The 21097-nt window shown below is 47.0% G+C and overlaps 1 protein-coding gene across 8 annotated transcripts in view; it reads left to right on the top strand.

Annotated features, from left to right (window-relative positions):
• GPATCH8 (G-patch domain containing 8) overlaps window positions 1-20158 on the top strand; it is an 82757-nt gene extending 62599 nt beyond the window's left edge. For all 8 annotated transcript variants that reach the window (XM_081837594.1, XM_081837595.1, XM_081837596.1 and 5 more), the window contains 2 exons: window positions 13293-13423; window positions 14104-20158. In XM_081837594.1, the coding sequence (XP_081693720.1) occupies window positions 13293-13423; window positions 14104-17923 (3951 nt within the window). In that variant the 3' untranslated portion in view covers window positions 17924-20158. The remainder of the gene's footprint in view (window positions 1-13292; window positions 13424-14103) is intronic.
• Window positions 20159-21097: the final 939 nt, after the last annotated feature.

Below are 21097 nucleotides of genomic sequence, written 5' to 3'. Positions count from 1 at the left end.
GTTAGAAGGGAAAGGAGGAAGAAAACAGAGGTGCAAGGAAAGATAAGGTGTGGTGCCAAGGGGGGTGGATGGGGGGGGGGAGAATAAATTTGTGCGAGAGAAGGCATGTGCAGGGATTCACACATGCCTGTGTCAGATTCAGAAAAATGGGTCTTCTTAGAATTGCGTGTTTTCTTCATGTTTCCTCTTCCCCCAACAATCATCAAATTGCAGGTCATGCCTGCCTCTATTGACTAAACTGTGAAAATCATACATTCAGTTCTTTTTACTGTTTGCTACGGTGCAGTTTGCTACTAGAAGCTTTAATTTAGTGGGGTTTAAGGGGACGCTGTGTAAAATCAGACATACGCAAGTGGATCTGTTTTTGATTCTGTTAGATCTCATATTTACCCGGACACCTTGGAATAGTAGAGAGACCCACATGCATGTACCTTTGCTCTTTCTGTTTGTCTAGCAGAGGGAAAGGGATGGAGAGGTGGCAGGGTGTGCTCACAACACTCTCTCACATGGGCCCAAAAAGGTTGGCAACCCCTACTTATGTCAATGCAATCAGGTCCCAAAACTGAGGCTTGGGGAGTGGGGTGATACTTCAGTCAATCTGACCTCGTTGCTTTTATTATTTTGTTTTCTGTGGTTTTGAAGTGTCATAGCTTTAATTCAATATTGATTTTGCGTAGGCTTTAACTTCTGTTAGCTGCTTTGAATTTCAATAAAGGAGGGGGATAATATTCATAAAATGTGTGCTTCAGGTTTGAACATTTAGATTTTTTTAAAAAACATAATCAATAGTTCTTGGGAATAGACAGGCATTGGAGAAAACAGCTAAGATTGCCAATAAGGTTGGAGCCAGCAAGTACTGTGTGTGTATTGGTAGGAAACCTTGTAAAGTGAGAGTAGGACACAGTCCTGCTTAATCAGCCCATATTACTCCTGGTGGCAGCATCACCATTCTGTTGTGGAGTGAGAGAGAAGCCCCTCAAGTCATTTGGGGCAAAATTAAACAGATGTCACATGAAAACAGGAAATGAGATTGTAAACCTATTTTGCCAACAAATATGCTAACTGCTGAAAGCACACTTTGAGTTGTATCAGAATTCTTGAAGCTTAGAAGCACAGAGCATAACCATTAAAAAATGAAATCATGGTGGTTATGTATGTTAGTATAAGCCTAATCTTTAGAGTACCAGAAAGTGTTCCAACTAGGGACTGTTCATTGGAGAGATTGTGTCTGGAAATCAGGAAACTCAGTGTCTACCTTTTGCTTTTTTTCACAGTTCAAGAAGGAAAGCATTTGTGCTTCAAGGCATTTTTGCTTCACACCTTAAAATAGAGCAGGGATGAGGAACCTCAAGCCCACAGGCTTAATGAGGACTATCAGACCATACCTGTCATTCACCTGATGTCATATAAAATGTCAGGTGTGGAGCGGGGAAATACCTGGCTCAGCTAAAAGGGGAAGGGGCTTATCAGTGGTGCCTTTCAAAGCCCTTTTTCAAATCATTGGCTCAAGATCATGCTTTGAAATGAGTTTCTGAAGGCCCTTGTGAATTGAAGTCACCTAATATAATAGGGATGTCAGTTGATAGGCAAGTGGGTGACTTAACCCACCAGTCAGACATGGACTGTGAGGAAGGTGGAAGCTACTGGTTTGGCCCTCCTGCCTGATCCAGTCCCCACCCCTGAAATAGAGAGAAGCAGCTTCACTTGTCCTTTTGTTAGCTGAGCTGAAGATTGGTTCGAAAGCATGCTAGGTCAAAAGGTAAATTCAGGTCAGTGAGAGGATTTGTTAATTCACTCCCTCTCTAAGTTGCTCATGGCTTACATTTTTCATTTCTTCCTCTAGCCATGTGCATCCTCCCTCTCTTCCCCCACCATGATCTGTGCCAAGATTTAATTTGAACTGCAGCATTTCACCAGCGTTCGGTTGGAGATCTGCTGCAGCAGAACCTTTTTTTCATGACCCTGCAAGTGGTCCACTTCAGCAGTGGATGTCAGCCAACAACCTCTTAGCTTCACCTTCGCCTGTGGAAGGAATGCATGGTCACTTATATACACACACTTAACTTTGGGATTCATTGTTGATGAATCTGTCAAGGAAGCCAAGTCGAGCACCTGAGCAAATCCCCTCTTGGAACATGAAGAAATGACTTTGGTTTTTAGTGAGTTACGCTGACCTTGTGTTTGAAATAAATCAGGCACAGGCAATTTAGATGTTGGTCCTATGTGGCTTGCTAGCTTGCCTTCACAGCAACACTTAGGTGGGGGGGGTGGAGGAAATAGAAAAGGAATCTACATTAATATACCTTGATTAGGGAAGCTTATAGCATGTTAGAAAGCTCCCCTCTTGATGTATTTCCTCCTTCTACTTCCCTTAGCTACTTTTCCTTCCCTAGTCCCCTGTGGCTCTTGAGATTCTTTTTTTAGAATAATTTTTATTAGATAAGGGCTTTCGAAAAATTGTCAATTTGCCGTATTTTTGCTCTATAAGACGCACCAGACCACAAGATGCACCTAGTTTTTGGAGGAGGAAAACAAGAAAAAAAATATTCTGAATCTCAGAAGCCAGAACAGCAAGAGGGATTGCTGCACAGTGAAAGCAGCAATCCCTCTTGCTGTTCTGGCTTCTGGGATAGCTGCGCAGCCTGCATTCACTCCATAAGACGCACACACATTTGCCCTTACTTTTTAGGAGGGAAAAAGTGAGTCTTATAGAGCAAAAAATGCGGTACTTGCAGTCCTTTTGCTCTAACTGCATTCCTGCCAGCTCACTTGGATTCTCACCCTCAGCTTTCCTCTCCATTCCCATCCCACTATTCTTCCCATGTCCCTTGAACCCACACTACCCTACTTCATTGCTCCTTCACTGATAGTGTTCCTTCCCCTAAACGTGGCATCGTTATCCGTGTCACTGTCACCCCCCCCCCAAAAAAAAGTCATGACCAGGTAGAGAATACATGGTTGTTACTCTTCAGGAAGGAATTAAACTTCAGGAATGGCATCTTCAGCTATTTGAGCTGTTCAGCACTAGTACAAGCTGCCCAAGGAGACCTTGGAATTTTCTTTATTTGAAGTTTAAAGAAAGGAATGAGTGTGGTAAAGGTGGTTAAAGAGAGGGCCCTCTAGTGATGAGGATTGTGTATTGGAACCACCTGGTCCCAGTTTGCTGTTCTCATGGTGACAGGCTGGGAGCCAGATTGTGGTGCATTTTTTCCTGTGGTCTCTCAAAATAATGGGGCGTAAAAACAACTACACTTTGCACCTACTTATTCGTCACTGAATTGCTGTTATTTAAAATTAACTCAAGCTGTAGGTTGGGATCCTTCCTTTTGGAGGAGTATAGGACAGTTTTAGGAGAGTACTTGGTGCTTGGACTGTAAGAATGATCTGATGGAAAAGAAAGTTGAGTAGCGACTGGGGTTCCTCTTTCTGTGTCCCACCCCTACAATGGGAAAACACTGCATGTTACCACTGGGGGAAGAAACTGCTTAATTTTACTCATTCAGGCCAGTGTCCAGAGCATCCAGACCTCTTGCTCGAGGGAGTGAGGTTTTTGGGAAGGAAATAGGAGCAATCCTGCTCAAAGAATCTTTCATTCACCCATTTTTAAACCATGTTGAGAAGAGGACTCTACAGGGATTCTGGACTGTCAACACCTTCATTCATTCCTGTAAGTTTTGGGTAGCCTCCCATGCCAGAATCCTCCTCCTCCTCCACAACACCATATGCTTTGCTTGCTTTCATATCTCAGTCCAGCTACTTCGCTGCTAGTTCCTTCAGTTCACCATCAGACCTCACTGCTATCACTACTGACTGTTGCCCTTTGATATTTTCTTGGTGCCAGGGGTTTTTACAAATTGCATGACAATTATTGCTGCTCAGTTGGTGCCGTAAAGGTTTCTAATTTCTCCCTCAGTACATTTGGGTGACTGAGTCATATTAGGGAAACCAAATCAGTCATGAACCAAGGGCTCAGTGTCACTCCAAATCAGTCTTCAAATGGGAACAGTGAGGAGGAGAGGGTAGAGAGGCCCTTAATTTAATGCAAAGGTCCCACCTCCTACTCCCTACAAATTTAACCAAATTGTGGCTCCACTGTAGTCTTCTTAAAACATGCTACGAAAGCCAGGCCTGTTCTGCCCTATGATTCAAGCACCAATCTCAACCTTTTAGATGATCTCTGCCTAAGCATCAACAGACACACATTTCAGCAGCAGAGAACAAAACAAATAACTTTTCATCAGTTTAGTCCTCAACACCTTTCCCGGCAGGATCACTCTACATTGAGACTGAGCCTTATGTATTGTGTCAGACCAGCAGTGGGTGAATTGCAGACTTCCTAGCTGGCCCTGAAACCTTATGCTGCTTTAAACCTGCTGAAACAGGTTTGTTTATTAATTAATCAAATGAAATTTATTATAAAAAATAAAGCACATATATTTGCTCGGTCACCAAAGTTTTGTGTGTTAGCTTGGGGGTCAGGTTTCATAATACAGTAGATACCTTTAGCTTTTTAAGGGACGCGGGTGGCACTGTGGGTTAAACCACAGAGCCTAGGACTTGCTCATCAGAAGGTCGGCGGTTCAAATCCCCGCGACGGGGTGAGCTCCCGTTGCTCAGTCCCTGCTCCTGCCAACCTAGCAGTTTGAAAGCACGTCAAATAGGTGCCGCTCCTGTGGGAAGGTAAATGGTGTTTCTGTGCACTGCTCTGGTTTGCCAGAAGCGGCTTAGTCATGCTGGCCACATGACCTGGAAGTTGTACGCCGGCTCCCTCGGCCAGTAAAACGAGATGAGCACCGCAACCCCAGAGTCGGTCACAACTGGACCTAATGGTCAGGAGTCCCTTTACCTTTAGCTTTTATTGTAGGAGAATTTCTTGTCAAGTGTCTGCAGGCTCTGATTCTCACTTCCATTTGAAACAGGACCCAGTAAGAGAACAGTAACAAAGATGGGAATGTAGCTTCCCCACATTTTCCTCTCTAGTCCTCAAATAACACCCTAAACCTGAAAGCAGAGCCATCTGAGAAGATTAGGAACTGCATTCCACATGTCTCCGATGCTCTGTTAGATTTGGTGGCCCAGATCGTCCTTGCTAGCATGCTATAATGAGCAGAAATATTTTTGCAAGTGGAAGTTGTCCCCCGCATCATATGGCTGCGCATATAGGCTTGCTTTTGAGCAGAACTCTTGACACCTCTAACACATTTTGTGTTCGTGGTTTTGCTCCTCTGTTGCTTTGATAGCTCTTCCCTAGACATATAATGCTACCCGGTGTCACCTTTGGTGTTGTTCGGGGTCACTTCTTACAGCAATTGATTCAGAAATTGCTTAAGTGCCCACGCAATGCATTGCCCACAAAGAGCAGCACTGCCAGAGGAAGGAAATGGAAGCCAGCAGACCTCTGAAAGAGCCCCTTCATCCGCAGGCTTTCCGATTCTGTGCTCACATCACAACAAGTGTGTGCATTCATGTGACTTAGGCATGCTCCGCCAGGCACTCCCACATACAAAGCCAAACCATGGAACTCCCTCGAGTATGAAGGAGGAAGAAATGCGTCTCAGCGTGCATCATGTCAACCTTCAAATATGCTGAGGCCATTGCACAAGGCAGGGAATGTCAACAACATTGCTGGATCAAACAATTGGGAAGATTCTGTGAAGAAATGCCAAGGCTGCTTTGGTCACTGTTGAGAAGCTAAAGATTATCTGTAGTCCCTTTGTGCCAGAATTGAGGGTGAACAGGGTGGGGCGGGGCATGATCTTTAGCCAAATGTGCCAAGAGGGATGAGGTGGTGGCCCCCCCCCCTTTGGCTTACCCAACATGTGATGTGCAATGCATAGTGGGGGCCAGGCTGTTGATGCTGCTAGATAATGTGTACAACAAAGTTTATAATGCCTACTTAGCAATGAAACTCCCTGGTTTGCATGCATTTGCCTTATATTAGTGGGCTGTTGTGAAGAGCAGACGAGGGAACTTGCATACCTTGGAAGAAGGCTGGGTATAAATGAGACAACTATTTAAGGACTCTGCTTCCTGATGTGTAGGAGCGCCCTATATTTCACTTGAAACGCACAACTCACTTGTGGAAATATATTTAATTTTTTTTTTTAAAAAAAAATTATCTGGTCTTAGAGACCAACTAAGTTTGTTCTTGGTATGAGCTTTTGAGTGCAGGCGTACTTCTTCAGATGACTTCAGATAACTCACTTGTGGTTAATAATGAGCTAGCTACCGTCAGGGTTTCACAATTTCAGCTTGGGTCCAGCAGTCGTCCTACTGTTTTCTGCCAGCCAACTCTGGCAGAACTCAACATTTTCAAAGCAGATACCAGTTTAATCAGAATGAGAGCATGTGTTATTAATCTGGGTGTTATCTTCTGCACTAAACATATGAAATCAGGTTTCCGCAAATTGTGGCTAAACTTCCCGGATAATCATTGTCCCAAGGTTCGTTCCAAAGCCCAATCTTACCATAATTTTAGTGGGTCTTCCCTCTGAAGAAATAGGTTTACACCTTAAATGGATTGTGAGTTGTATTGAGATTCATAATAAATTATTTGAAATTTAGTAGCACTGAACTCAGTAGGGTTTATTCTCCAGTAAGTGTACGTAGACGAGTAGTCCAAGTAGCCAAGTGAAGGACTTTCCTTTTGTGTGCAAACTAAGCCATTTTACAGTTTTTACCAAGCAGAAGTTAAAAATACTTTTTCATTTCTTTGGTTTCCTATAAAGCACATGGTCTCTTAGTTTAATTAAACCTCCAGAAAATACATTATGGTTTTAAGAGCACACAGCAGCTGACATGGTTGTGAAGTTTCTCTAAAAAGCTCTCGCAATGACCAATTGGATATGTACAGTGGTGCCTCGCAAGACGAAATTAATTCGTTCCGCGAGTCTCTTCGCCTTGCGGTTTTTTCGTCTTGCGGAAATGACTGGCAGAATCCGAGACCTGGGAGAAGAGTCGGTAGAAGAAGATTGGAAGAAATTTAAAGACTTTTTACAGAAACATTGTAAAATTAAGAAATGTTAGAAGGATGTTGGAATGGAATTATGTGGTTTTAGCAGTAATGTTACAAAGGAGTATGTAAAAATGGATTGTTAATAGGTGAGAATGTAAAGTTATAATATATTAAGATAAATGATTAAGATAAAAGCAAAAATGGAAAGGATTTGCTGAAATAACTAATTGAACTAGAATACAAAAAAGGGAGGTGTGAGGAGGTCAGGGAAACAAGTAAATGAAAGACAAGACATGGAAAGGTTGATTTGTTTTTTTAATTGTTTTTATTTTTCTGTATTTTGTATTTTCTTGCTTCTTTTTCTTTTTTTTTCTTATTCTTGTAACTTTTTTTGAAACTTTAATAATTTTTTTTTTTAAAAAAGAAATTAATTCGTTCCGCGAGTCTCTTCGTCTTGCGGTTTTTTCGTCTTGCGAAGCACCCCTATTAGCGGCTTAGCGAATTAGCGCTATTAGCGGCTTAGCGGCTTAGAAAAGGGGGGGGGGGAGGGAAAAAACTTGTAAGACTCGCAAGACGTTTTCATCTTGCGAAGCAAGCCCATAGGGAAATTCGTCTTGTGATGCACCTCAAAAGACGGAAAACCCTTTCGTCTAGCGAGTTTTTCGTCTTGCGAGGCATTCGTCTTGCGGGGCACCACTGTATGGCTTTGAGGAGCTCAGTTTGGCATCTGCATGGGCTGAGGCAAGCAGAAGCCATAAATGGCATGTGAAATGGCCCATCTTCTACTTCAGCAAATGGGGTGATGTGTCTGCCCAGTTCACGAGAATCTGGGATGGGGATGAAAAGCAAACTCCCATCTTGGCTGCAGAGAGCATTCACTGCTAAGCCTCTGGCTTGCTCTGCAGGGGAAGAAAAGGCAGCACAGTATGCTTTGCATGTCACTTGTGTCTTTGTCTAATGGGTCCAACAGGCCCCTTTGCTTACCAGCAAATCTCTGTCTGCCCATTTACTGCCTGAATCTGTGCTTCTTTACTCAACAGCATGTCCTCCTGGGTTCAGTGGAGCTTCCTCTTCAGTAAGCTTGCATGCTGCCACAGCCTAGACATCCAAATTAGCAGCTATGGTTACATCTGCAAAGCTTTGTCCTGAGCAGCCTTCGAGCATCATATTTTTAAGCTGTGTGTGTGTGAGGGAGAGAGAGAGAGAGTGAGTGAGTGAGTGAGTGAGTGAGAGAGAGCGCGCGCGCGCGAGAGAGAGAGCATTCACTGCTCTTGGGAGTTTGCAAAAGCAGTCCTTTCTCTTAGTTTCAGGCAGCAAATTGTTTATACAGTAATTACCACACTTAATTTTTCTCCCCAGGTAGCGTATACAGTCATACCTTGGGCTACAGACGCTTCAGGTTGGTTTTTTTGGGTTGCGGACCACCGAAACCCAGAAGTACCGGAACGGGTTACTTCTGGGTTTCGGCAGTCGCGCATGCGCAGAAGCGCTAAATTGCGCTTTGCGTAGGCGCAGGCACACCGAATTGCAACCCGCGCAGGCGCGCCACTGCTGGTTGCGGACACTGCGGGTTGCGGACGTGCATCCCTCACGGATCACGTTCGCAACCCGAGCGTCCACTGTAAAAGAAAACCATGAATATAGCAATAAATAACAAGACTAAAGAGTGAAACACAAAAGCATTAAAAAGAAGAAAACATTACAAATCATTTATAAAGTGGATGCTGAGAACTCCATTTTTAAATTCCATCAAAATGCTAAGAAAGAGAAAGCTTAGTGGTGGATTGGTGGGGCAGGGAGAGAATCGCTACCCATCAGCAACACCCAACTCCCTGAAGGTTGGGAGAATAATGCCTCACACATATTTCTACTTTCTCTGCCCCGTCTTTCTAGAAGGTCGGTTTCTGTGGGAATTGAGTGAGCTTTTTAAAAATTGAGAGCCGAGTAAGATTTTTGTAATTTGTTATTCCCAGCTTCTGAGATTCCCTGGAGCAGGGGATGATGATAGCTCCATTTTCTGATCTGATCCTCGAACAAACAATTTAACAAGCTAAACAGGCCATTAGGCCTGCTTGAAAGGAATCCTCTTGCCCTAGGTCTGCTTGTTTTGCTTATCTGGCAAGTCTCAGAAAAGCCCTTAGGTGCAGACGGAATTGGCAGGCAAATCTCCCTGCAGTCCTCTACTCCCTCTACTGGGACTCAGCTATTCCTGTGCATTTGCTGCTAAAGCACTTTAGAGGCCTCCTGAACAGTACATTTTGCGAAGGGGAGGGAAGATGCACACCCCTACCTTTGCATGCTTCACTGGAAGCTGGGGTGGTGCAGGGAACTTGCCAGAGCAAAGGGGAACACAAGCTCTCTCTGTTGATGTGCCAGTGCAATTTATATTCAGATGAAGCCAAAAGACCTGGATGCCTTACTCAACCTGCCTCCAAGTGTACTTATATTGCATCCCTGTTGGTGGTTTTGCTTTCTGCAATTTGTTTTAAAGGTAAAGGGACCCCTGAGCATTAGGTCCAGTCGTGGCCGACTCTGGGGTTGCAGCGCTCATCTCGCATTACTGGCCAAGGGAGCCGGCGTACAGCTTCTGGGTCATGTGGCCAGCATGACTAAGCCGCTTCTGGCGAACCAGAGCAGCGCACAGAAACGCCGTTTACCTTCCCGCTGTAGCGGTACCTATTTATCTACTTGCACTTTGACATGCTTTCGAACTGCTAGGTTGGCAGGAGCAAGGACCGAGCAACGGGAGCTCACCCCATCGCGGGGATTCGAACCTCCAACCTTCTGATTGGCAAGTCCTAGGCTCTGTGGTTTAACCCACAGTGCCACCCGCGTCCCACAATTTGTTTTACGTTTGCAAATAAAACAAAGAGCTGGAAGTTAGAGCATGATAGTATTCAGAGTTGATGTTGCGGGGGATGGGGGGGGGAGGCCAGGATGAAAAAAAGCTCCATTGGGGTCTAGAACTTGAAGGAGCAGGAAGCTTCTGTATTTTAAATAGGGAAACATCACAGGCTAACTCATCCTCTCTTATTAACTATTCATACTGTTTTGAAACAAGTTTTTCCACCTGAGCACATATTTTATATATATATGGTTGCTTTAAACTACTGCCTTTAATTATGGCACAAGCTAAATGTGTTGGCTTCAGATGCCTTGTTATTCATCCTGCACCTTACCTGCCTTATTGCGCTACTCATAACTGTCTGGGACAGTTCATCACTTCCGAAAGTTAAAGGGCTGCTTAGGGAAGGCAGCAAGGGAAATAAAACTAGTGGTGAAGACCAAAGAAACATGCCAAATTAGTGGATCTGCATGCCTCCTGCCCCTCTAACCGGGCACGCTAGAGCCCACATGGCCGTTCCATTTGTGGATTATTGTAAATGGCAACAGCTTTTAACCACCATGGGTAACGTCCCTCACATTTAATGGCTGGCGGCAATTCTTCACCTGTGTTAATGAATGCAAGTAAAATGCGTAATTCCAGATTAAGGTGGAGTGCAGATGTAAAATTTTAAGCATATAGATGTTTCTGCTGCAGGGTGACCTGGCAGCAGAAGCAATGGTGTCTGAGCCAGAATTCAGGGGATCAGGTGGCAGAACCTCCATGGCTGAGTACCTGCCCTTTTCACTGACTAGCAGGACATAATAAATGCAGGTTTTCTAAAATCGGCTTTCTTGGTGCAAATTGCAAGACATTCACTGAGAATGTGCATGCCTCTGCTAACTATATTGCCCTCTTGCATGTATTAAAAGTGCACTATGCCAAGGGATGTAAATTTATGTCTTACTCTGCTCTTGGATATTCGAAACACAAAGCAAGCCTCTGCAAAAACAAAACAAACGAACAAAACCCCCGCCTATCCTATCATCCAGTCTAATAAATGCAGCGCTATAATCATATCGCAGCTCATGCCAAACCGCTACAGATGAGCCCAACTTGTCGCACTCTTTGTTCCCCACACTTGTCAAAGTGCTAAGCAAGAGGCATCCTTACGGCCCATCATTAAAGTGGGCTATAATTTTCTTTAATAGCAGAGCTCTATCATGCACATGGGGCTTGCTGCAAGAGCCTTCCCGCTGCTGGGGAATCTATGAATTTTGGTGCTGTCTTCCCACGCTGCTGGTGCTTTTGTTCATTCTTGTGAAGACTTGGTTTTCCCAGCTGTGTGTATTCTTAAGATGGGCATGAACAGGATTTGACCCATCTGGGGGTTCTGTGGCTGCAACAGGGGAAGGTAAATCTAGAGGTCTTTTGCATACTCACTCATTAGAGGTTTTTGCATATGCTATTTATATACCACCCTTATGTTGAACATTTTCAACTGAACATTACAAGAGTGGTTCATGCAAGGGGTTGAAGGGAGACCAGGATTCATTCCAAAATGAAACTGGTTCCACGAATGCTTCCAAAGAACCTTGGAAATGGTTCTTTATGGAGGGATCCGGTTTATGAAATTTCAGACTTTCATAGATGTGCTTGAAAGCCATTTGGTTCTCTCAAGGCTTCTCCTCCAGCTTCACCTTTCCTGTAAATTAGCGATGGGGAACCTATGGCCTGTCAGATGTTGTTGGACTACCAAGCTCCATCAGCCCCAGCCAGCATGGCCAGCAACTATAGGAATTGTGTTCTAACATAAATACCGTTAATAGCAACATCTGGAGGGCCCCAGATTCCATGTCCCAGCTATAAATGCTGCTCCTTTCACATTACAGGGATACTTAACTTGTTTTGTGTTTTCTCTCCTCTTCTCCGCTCAAGGCAGCCTCTTAGTACCAGTGTTTGACTATGTAGTGACCCACCCCAGCTTATTTGTCCTGGCAAAGTTATTAGTATTATCCTACTTGATGAGAGTCCTGTTCCTCTGTGCCTTCTTAGCTGTGAACCAGTTCCATATCCAATAGAATAAGCTTGCAGATATTCTGAGCATTGATGTTAGTAATGGTTGCCCTTTTTTTCTTTCTCTCTCTCTCCTGCTCTCATGTATTTTTTTTTAACCCCCCCCCCCCCCACTCATGATATGATATTGTCAACTGATATAATGAAAGCATATTATGGAGGCCAGATCATAAGAGTGAGTTTTTTTTCCTACTAGTGTCTGTAGCTCTGTCTTTCTGTGTGCATGTCTGAGAACGTAGCTATGCATTCCGCTCCTCTTCTTCCACTCTCAGTTCAGTGAAACCATAACCCCATTCAATGATGTCTTACTAGTTTTGGAGAACCCATCACCTCCCCTTCCTGCATCATCTCATCTCATTCAAAGTGGTGTCCATTTTCAGCGGAGTAATGCTAGACTTGAGTCTGCTCTGGGCTAGGGGCAAAAACTCAAGAGTTCTGTGCCAAAGCCGCAGCTTCTATATTGTGGCCGGGGACAAGTCCATATAAACCGATTCTTTCTAAGGGCGTATTCTTCACCTGATGCATTTAGTTGCTGGGGCAAAACTTACTTCCTGCTTTCTGCTATGGATGGATGTGTGTGGGAGGGGACGGGTAGCTGTGGCTGCAAAGAGCACAATTTGAGATATGCTAAGCCTAAAAACAATTGCAATATTTAAACAATTGCTGTGTCACCAGACACAATCAGATGGGTTTCAATGCTTGCTGTAGCAAGAGCACCCCACTCCCAGTCTTTGTTCAGTCACTGGGATTTCGCAGCAAGGTTGGTTAACAAATTTAGCCCTTAAGCCTTTTCCGCCAGTTTTCCTCTGAAAAGGAACCTGCAATTCTAAGCATCCTGGATTGTATAGGGAGATAGAACTGTTCCTCCCTACTGCTCTTGTATACCTAAATATAGTATCTTCTTCCTCTCTTAATCCTTTCTCGGAAGTGCTTCAATGCTTCTTGCTTACACTCTAAAATGGCTACTCTTTGGAGACTTTTAGTGAGCCCACCCTGTGACTATATGGTCTGCTATTAAGTTAGACCACTGAACTATCTAGCTCAGTATTGTCTACTTAGAGTGTTCAGGGTCTTGGGCAGAGATCTTTCCAAGCCCTCTTATCTGGAGATGCCAGGGACTGCATCTGGGACCTTCTACATGGAAAGGATGTGCTCTATATCAGTGAGTTCAGGGAGTGCCTCTAAATTGTCTAGTGCACAGGTGGGAAACCTATGGCTCTCCAGATACTGCTGGATTACAGCTCCCATCATCCCCGCTGGGGCTGGTGTGAGTTGAATTCCAACAAGATTAAGAGAGCTGCTGGTTACCCACCCCTGGTCAAATGACGCGGAATGGGTTAAGGATGTCCAGCTGGGAAACTCTTTTGGAAATACTTGAAAAGGTTCACCGTTCCATCTTATTCCCTTCTATTTTCCTTTTCTCTTGCTTTGCTACAGAGGTTGAAGGATCTCAAGCAAAGGGAGTTTGCTCGCAATGTTTCCTCGAGATCCCGGAAAGATGAGAGGAAGCAGGAGAAAGCCCTCCGTCGTCTCCACGAGTTGGCTGAGCAGAGGAAGCAACCTGAATGGTAAGTGAATGGGCTCCTTGTGCCAGCAAGTTAGTTAAGTTAAACATACAATTGACTTCCCCTTTTATTCAGGCTGTTTTTAAAGACTGGATAGCAAGTTATTCTTCAGATTTTTGTAAAACATAATTTATTATGCCTGCCCCATTAGGGATGCTTAGCTCACCAGTGGCAGTCCGCAAGTTCGATTCTCCATTCCCCCTCTTCACCAGGAACAGATTTTGGAAGGGCGGTGTGTTATGTGAGTGGAGGGAGACAGATTTAATTGAACTAACTGCTCTAGTGAACAGGATCTGAGTTGGGAAAAGCTTCAGGCCTGAAATGGATGAGGCAGCCCTTACTTGTGTGCATCAAAACCTTGCGATGTTTTCGTCTTGATTCTTCTATATAACCAGGAAGGCTTGAATCTTAAGACACCTTTTTTTAAAAAAAAATCACAAATACTTGAATTCTGTCAAGGATGTGCTGGTTGGAGCACATGAATTATTCCGCATACAATACAGTGGAAGTGTAGATTAAAACTTTGTTCCTGGACATACTGTTAGCTTTCAAAGCAATTCCAGGAAATTAGTGAGAGGTTGAATAGGCATGGGTAAGAGATAAAGGTGAAGATGTTAATGTTAAGCAGTATCTAACTATTGTTTCTCCCTCCCCTTTACCCCTGTCCCATTTCAATCCCCCAGTGCTCCAGGAAGCGGGCCGATGTTTAGAACCACTACTGTGGCAGTAGACGAGGAAGGAGGAGAGGATGACATCGATTCAGCAGCTCCCAGCAGTTGCTGCTCTTTTACACCAGCTCCTGGGCCAGTTGCCAGTATGATCACAGACAAGGGTCTTGTTTGTGCCACTGGGCAAACTAGTAGCAACATCGGGCTTGGGCAGGTGCCTGTCCAGGTACCGCAAGCCATCAGCTCAGGGGTTAACCCTCTTAAGATAGGCGTGTCTTTCTCATTTGCCAAAAAAGCCCCAGTGAAACTAGAGTCAATTGCCTCCGTCTTCAAAGACCACGTTGATGAGTCCAGTTCTCCCGATGACGAAGTCAGAGCAGATGAGAAAGCCCAGCCTGATCCTGGAGCCCTGGGGAAATTTGGGGAGGTCGAGGGGACAAACAGCCCTGACAGCAAAGGCGACGAAGAGGAGCAAGCGCACGAGAAGGAAGGTCTAAACACCACCCTGTCGAAGCTGAAAAAGATGAAACGAGACGACGGCCCCATGGCACTAGAGCCAGAGTATTACCACTACATCCCGCCTGCTCACTGCAAGGTGAAACCGAACTTCCAGTTCCTGCTGTTTATGAAGGCCACGGAACAAGTCGAAGCAGAAGCCATGAGCAAGAAAATGGCTCGCGAAAGGAAGCGGAGCAACTCCCCAAAACCCAAAGCGACAAAGAATGGTGAGAAGGTGACAGCAGCAGAGTGTGCCACCCACCAGAAGGAACCGAGTCCTTCCAGCAAAGGCAGCAAAACTGAAGTTAAAGACCCTCCAGAAGAGGCAGGCGGGCAGGAAGGCAAGCCACTCAAGGGAAGCAGTTCTGCGGAGTCTGAGGTCACCAAAGAGCTTCCCCAGCTTGCGTCAACCAGTAAAGAAGGCATCGATGGGCCTAAGCATTTGACAGGACCTTTCTTCCCAGTGCTCAGTAAAGACGAGAGCACCACCCTCCAGTGGCCTTCAGAACTGCTGATCTTCACCAAAGCAGAGCCCTCTGTGTCGTACAGCTGCAATCCCTTGTATTTTGACTTTAAGCTATCTCGCAACAAAGACATTAAAGCGAAAGGGGCGGAGAAACAGAAAGCTGCAAGCAGTCTTCCCAAGGAGAAAGCACCATCTGCTGAAGAGGGCAGCAAGAGCAAAGAGGTGGACGCTCCTGCAGGCACCTCCACAGCAGTGCCAGAGAGCAAGTCCCTGTCTGCCTGCAGCAAGCAGGAGTCCAATCCTGTGTCAGCTGGCAAGGGCGAGGGGCCAGAAGACAGCAGCAAAGGCAGCCTTGTTGGCCGCAAGGACAAAGTGGGGAAATCCCACAAGCACAAGAAGAAGAAGAAGCACAAGAAGTCCACGAAACACAAACGCAGGCGCAAAGGCGAGGCAGAAGACAAAAGCAGGGATGGGGACCTGGCAGAAGAGAAATCCAAGAAGAGGAAGAAACACAAACACAAAAAGAGCAAGCCGTCCTTTGCCGCAGAGCTGGAGCGGACGCAAGGGGCCGAAGAAACTGGCCACCTCAAGAAAAGAAAGTGGTGCACTCAAGACTCTCAGCGGAAGTCTCTTTCCACCGAAGAAAGCGGCAACCAGAAAGAGGACGGCGGCACCTCTTCCCAAGATCACGGTGGCAAAAAAACCAAAGGGGACCCGCAGCAGGCGTCATCCACCGCCAAGAGGCGGGCCTCCACCTCCACCCACTCCAGCCACAGAGGCCGGCAGAGCAGCGGTGGCTACGAGAGCGACGAGGACTCCTGCCACAAGCACTTCCGGCAGAAGTCTGCTTCGCAATACAGCGACGATTACGACTCTGGCAGCAACTGTTCCCGAAGCCGCTCCCGGTCAGGGCGTCGGCATTCCTCCCGAAGGTCATCCCAGAGGTCCTACTCAACGAGTTCGTATGCCTCCTCTGACAACAGCCGGTACAGCCGGCGGCGCAGCTACTCGGAAGACAGCTACAGTGACTACAGCGACCGCTCTCGGAGCCGCACCAAGCGCTCCCACGACTCGGAGGACGATTCTGACTACGCCAGTTCCAAGCGCAGGTCGAAACGGCACAAATACTCTTCTTCGGAAGACGACTACAGCCTGAGCAGGAGCAGATCCCGGAGCCGCAGCCGAACCCACACCAGGGGGAGGTCGAGGACGAGAAGCCGGGGCAGGACGCGCAGCAGCAGCTGTAGCCACAGCCGGGGCAAGCGGCGGAGCCGCAGCCGGACCGGGCACAGCTGGAAACGGAGCAGGAGCTACAGCCGGGAGCGCAGCCGGAGTGCCAGGAGCCTCTCCCAGCGGTCTCTCTCCAGGAAGGGGTCCCGTGGCCACGAAAGCCCCGGGGAGAGGAGATCCGCACGGCGAGACTTTATCCGCTCCAAGATCTACCGCTCCCAGTCCCCTCACTACTTCAGAGGCAGACCAGGGGAAGGGCCTGCGAGGAAGGAGGAAGCGAGAGGCGATGAAGCGACAGGGACCACTGCCAGCCTTTCCCAAAACAGCGGCAACTCCAGCCTGGGGAGCAACTGCAGCTCGGAGGAGAAGAACTCCGCCACGGCTAAGCTCCTCCTGGAAAAAGTTCAGTCCAGGAAGGTGGAGAAGAAGCCCAGCGGCAGCGAGGACCCCCCCTCAGGGCCTCACAAGGTTGGGATCAAGCTGAAAGATCCCCCGCAAGGCTACTTTGGCCCTAAGCTCCCTCCCTCCCTAGGCAACAAGCCAGTCCTTCCCTTGATCGGGAAGCTGCCCACAGTCCGAAAGCCAAACGCCAAGCAGTGTGAGGAGTCCGGGTTAGGATTGGGGACTGGGGAGGAGCTGGAGCTGTCTGAGCTCGACGAAACTCCCCACGATGGCGGGGAGGCAGCTGCAGCAAGCCAACCCACAGTGGACGAAACCCTGGTGATAGAGACCCAGGAGAGCCTTCTGGGAGATCAGAAGCCAGAAGAAGCAGGCGTGGAGATGGCTCCCATGCCCCTGGAGCCGCCAGCCCTCCCGGAACACTTTGGATCCGGCGACCTGCCCGTGCCGCACCCGTTCCCTGCCCCCGCGGAAAGCGAAGCCGGCGAGCCTCTGGACGGCAGCGCCCAGCCCGTCTCCCTCGAAGGCAGGATGGTGCCCCTGGCCCCCGAAGTGGAGCCCTTCCCCAGCTACGTCCCACACAGCGCAGAGCCGAGCATCAGCGGGGAGCCGGAAGGCAGCGAAGACTCTTCCCTGGCGCCACTGGAAAGCCAGCCCATCACCTTCACCCCGGAGGAGATGGAGAAGTACAGCAAGCTCCAGCAGGCCGCCCAGCAACACATCCAGCAGCAGCTCCTGGCCAAGCAGGTCAAGGCATTCCCAGCCTCGGCCGCCCTGGCTCCAGCCACGGCTCCTGCCTTGCAGCCCATCCACATCCAGCAGCCAGCCGCAGCCGCAGCCACCTCCATCACCACCGTGCAGCACGCCATTCTGCAGCACCACGCTGCCGCCGCGGCCGCAGCCATCGGCATCCACCCCCACCCTCACCCCCAGCCTCTTGCTCAAGTGCACCATATCCCTCAGCCCCACTTGACCCCCATCTCCTTGTCCCACCTGACCCACTCCATCATCCCTGGGCACCCCGCCACCTTCCTGGCCAGCCACCCCATCCATATCATCCCCGCTTCTGCCATCCACCCGGGTCCTTTCACTTTCCACCCCGTCCACCACGCTGCCCTCTACCCGACCCTCCTGGCGCCCCGGCCAGCGACAGCGGCAGCCACGGCGTTGCACCTCCACCCTCTCCTGCACCCCATTTTCTCAGGACAGGATTTGCAGCACCCTCCCAGCCACGGCACATGAAAGAACGGGAGAGGCAGCCTCTATCGGGGAGGGGAGGGTTAGGGGAAAGAGAGGACAGGGGCATGTCTGTCTGTCTCTGTGCGTGTGCATCAGTCTCTCTCGTTCTCGGGAAGGCAGTAGCGGCTGTCTCTGGACCTGAGAGCAGCCCAAGAAGGGGGAGGATTGGGCAGAGGCAGGGAGGCTCGAGGGAACCGGCCTGTGAAAGATGGGAGAGCTGTGCTGCTGGTGGTTTGCTTGTAAGGATATTCAGGGGCTTGTGCGCCCAGGGAGGTGGCTTCTTCAGGGATGTGCAGTCCTTTAGCAAATGCAGCCCTTTTTAATTTCCAGTTCACGTATTATAAATTATTTACTACCCACTCTGAAGACCTAAAGTGGGTATACACATCTATCTTATTTGGGCATCAATATCAAGTTAGTGATTTGAATCCACCTTAAAGCTTAACCCGAGCAACAGAACCAAGAAATACTCAGCACTTGATCCATCTCCTCTGTTGCCCTCTCCCCTCTCTCCAGCTCCTGTTCGGGGAACCATGTTCAGCAGCCCCCACTGAGCACCACAAACTGGGAAGTTGCTTTTCAGTGACCAGTTTCCACTCCCAGACCAGCTTGGCAGTGCTCTCCTTTCTACACACCCTTTATGGCGCTGCTGAGAGAGCAGAGAGCAATTCCTTGATCAGTCCTTGAAGCAATATGTTGTACTGGAGTCCTGTGAACATCCTGAACATGACTCTGTAACTTGTACTCTTTTCCTCTGTAATATTGATGGTTCCTTATTAACTTATGATTTTTTTTTTCAGAAAAAGAAAAAAAAAGAATTTAAGAAATTGCACTGAACTCTGTACATGTCAATGCTGCTTTTTGTAGCTCCTCTGACAAATGTTCCATATTGATAGTATACCGCAATAACATTTTTTACAGCCCGTTCTTTGAGTGGTACTCGTTCAGGTGGCTTTAGTTATCTATACATTTTAACGTAGTTGGAAAGGAAATTCTTGTCAAAGGTTCAATGCTTCTAGTTATGGCTAGGGCACAAAATGATTTCAAGCATGTATATTTTAATTGAGCTCATTTTTTTAAAATGTACCATAAAAAAAAGACTTTCATTTTATAGGAGAAAATGTCACAGGGTTTGGAAATAAACAAAGGAGCAGTGATCTGGACTCCTTTGTCCCATAGCTAACAAAGTCCATCCTGTGTAATGACATCTCTTGTAATTTCTGTGAAAAGGCAGGTTTGTGAGGCAGCTGAGGTGTCATTCACTGTGTGCTTCAGTCGGTAGCCAGGCCCCTTAAGTTTGAGAGAAAGAGTCCATTCGTTTGGCAAAGCAAACAGTCGCTTTCTGGTCGCAGGAATAGACGGGACCCACAAAAGACAACAACATCTGAGAGCCCAGCTATTTCCCCTGGGATTCAACCACTTGTTTTGAGTCATTGCAACAACAACATAGCTTCTAGGTGTGGATGGGTGTGTGTGTGTGTGTTAAGGCTCTTTGTTTTCAAATATGTGCCTTTTTTATGTTTTGGAGAGGTTTGAGTGGTGTGTTTTCGTTCCGAATCCCTTTCCTCCCCCCCCCCCCCGGGGGTTTTCTTTTATGGGATGCCCTTTCCTCACAACTGCCCCTTGAGAGAAAAGACATCACCCAGTTGCCGCTCCCCGGGGTGCAGCCCCAAAGTGAACTAGGAATCTGGGGCTCCTGGAATCTCAAGGTTCTTTTGCTGAGTGCAAAAGGAGGCCGAGATCCTGCAAAACAGCGGCTGTTTTGGGACACGTGTCCAGACCCAAAGGGCACGCTACTTGCTTGTATATCCTGAGATGCGGCCTCCATTTTCAGAAATTCAGAAATAACCACTGCTGGCTGCTGCCCTGAAATGGCAAGACTGTGGACTGCTTTCAAGCTTCCTCACCCTTGGCTACAACGAGACAAGCACTGGAAACTGCTGCTGTGACAAAGGGACTCGGTTCTTGGTAGTTGCTGTAGATAATTCAAGAAGTAACAGTATTAATTTCTCAGTGCTTCATTCCCTTGAGGTTCAGACGGGAGACTCAGTGCCCCAGCAGGGAGGAGGAGACTGGACTTCCACAAGAGTGCTTACCACAAAAGAGAACGCACTATTACTTCAGTATCGGCAGGCTATATTTAACTTTTGTCACATAAAAAGTATATATATAAATATATATACATGCTGTAAAAATGAGGAAAATAAACTTTCTAATAAACTAGTAATTTGGGGGAAAGCGTGTGTGTACTTGTTTCCCAAAGGGTCGGAGTCAATTTGTTAGTCCTCATGTTGTGACTCTTCCCACTGCCATCACCCCTATTTATGGCCCAGCATTTATTCGCTGTTTGCACAGAGCACCGACTGATCTTCCCATCCCCTTTATTCCCTTTGGTCCTCCCAGCATCATTCCATGTACAGTGGTACCTTGATTTAAGAACAGCTTAGTTTATGAACAACTTGGATTGAGAACACTGCAAACCTGGAAGTTTGGTTTGTGAACTTTGCCTTGGAAGCAGAACATGTTCCGCTTCCTGTTGATTGTATTCTATTTGTAAATTGAGTCCCCCGCTGCTATGGGAAAGCACGCCTTGGTTTAAGAATGCTTTGTTTTAAGAACGGATTTCCGGAATGGATTAAGTTTGTAAACCAAGGTACCACTGTATCATGTTTCTTTGGCTGGGGGGAAAACATCCCTGTCTGTTTTCAACCCTTTTAAGATTCCCTTGTTGCTATGATCTATCTTCCCTCAATTTGCCACTCCCAAGATTGTACCATGTCCAAGCGAGCAATTAGCTCATTGGATTGATGCAGTCCAAATCCACATTTCTGAGATTCTGGAACCCTCGTCTCCTGATCCTTGCTGAACGCTTGCAGGATAATGATCATCACATTCAGTAACATTGGGGTGGCCCTGTGTGTGTTAGCTGAGGTAGTCTCAGAAGCAGGAAAAGAGTTAAGTCACAGAGAACATTTTCCTGATTTGCACATTGGTATTCAAGATGAATCGTGTCCCAGCAGTGGAGCAAGATCTTCCTGTCTTCATGGTCCCTCTTGCCCACCAGCTCAAATGTTTTATTAAATACACTTACACACTTGCCCTTCAATATAAGAATAAAAAATACATATATCAAAAATATTTAATAAAATACAAAATAATGCAGTATGCATCAATTTA

This window comes from Podarcis erhardii, assembly GCF_964252035.2.
Source record: "Podarcis erhardii genome assembly, chromosome: 13".
Lineage (NCBI taxonomy): Eukaryota > Metazoa > Chordata > Lepidosauria > Squamata > Lacertidae > Podarcis > Podarcis erhardii.
The sequence above is the reverse complement of the archived record's forward strand: the minus strand, read 5'-3'. Positions and strand labels throughout refer to the sequence as shown.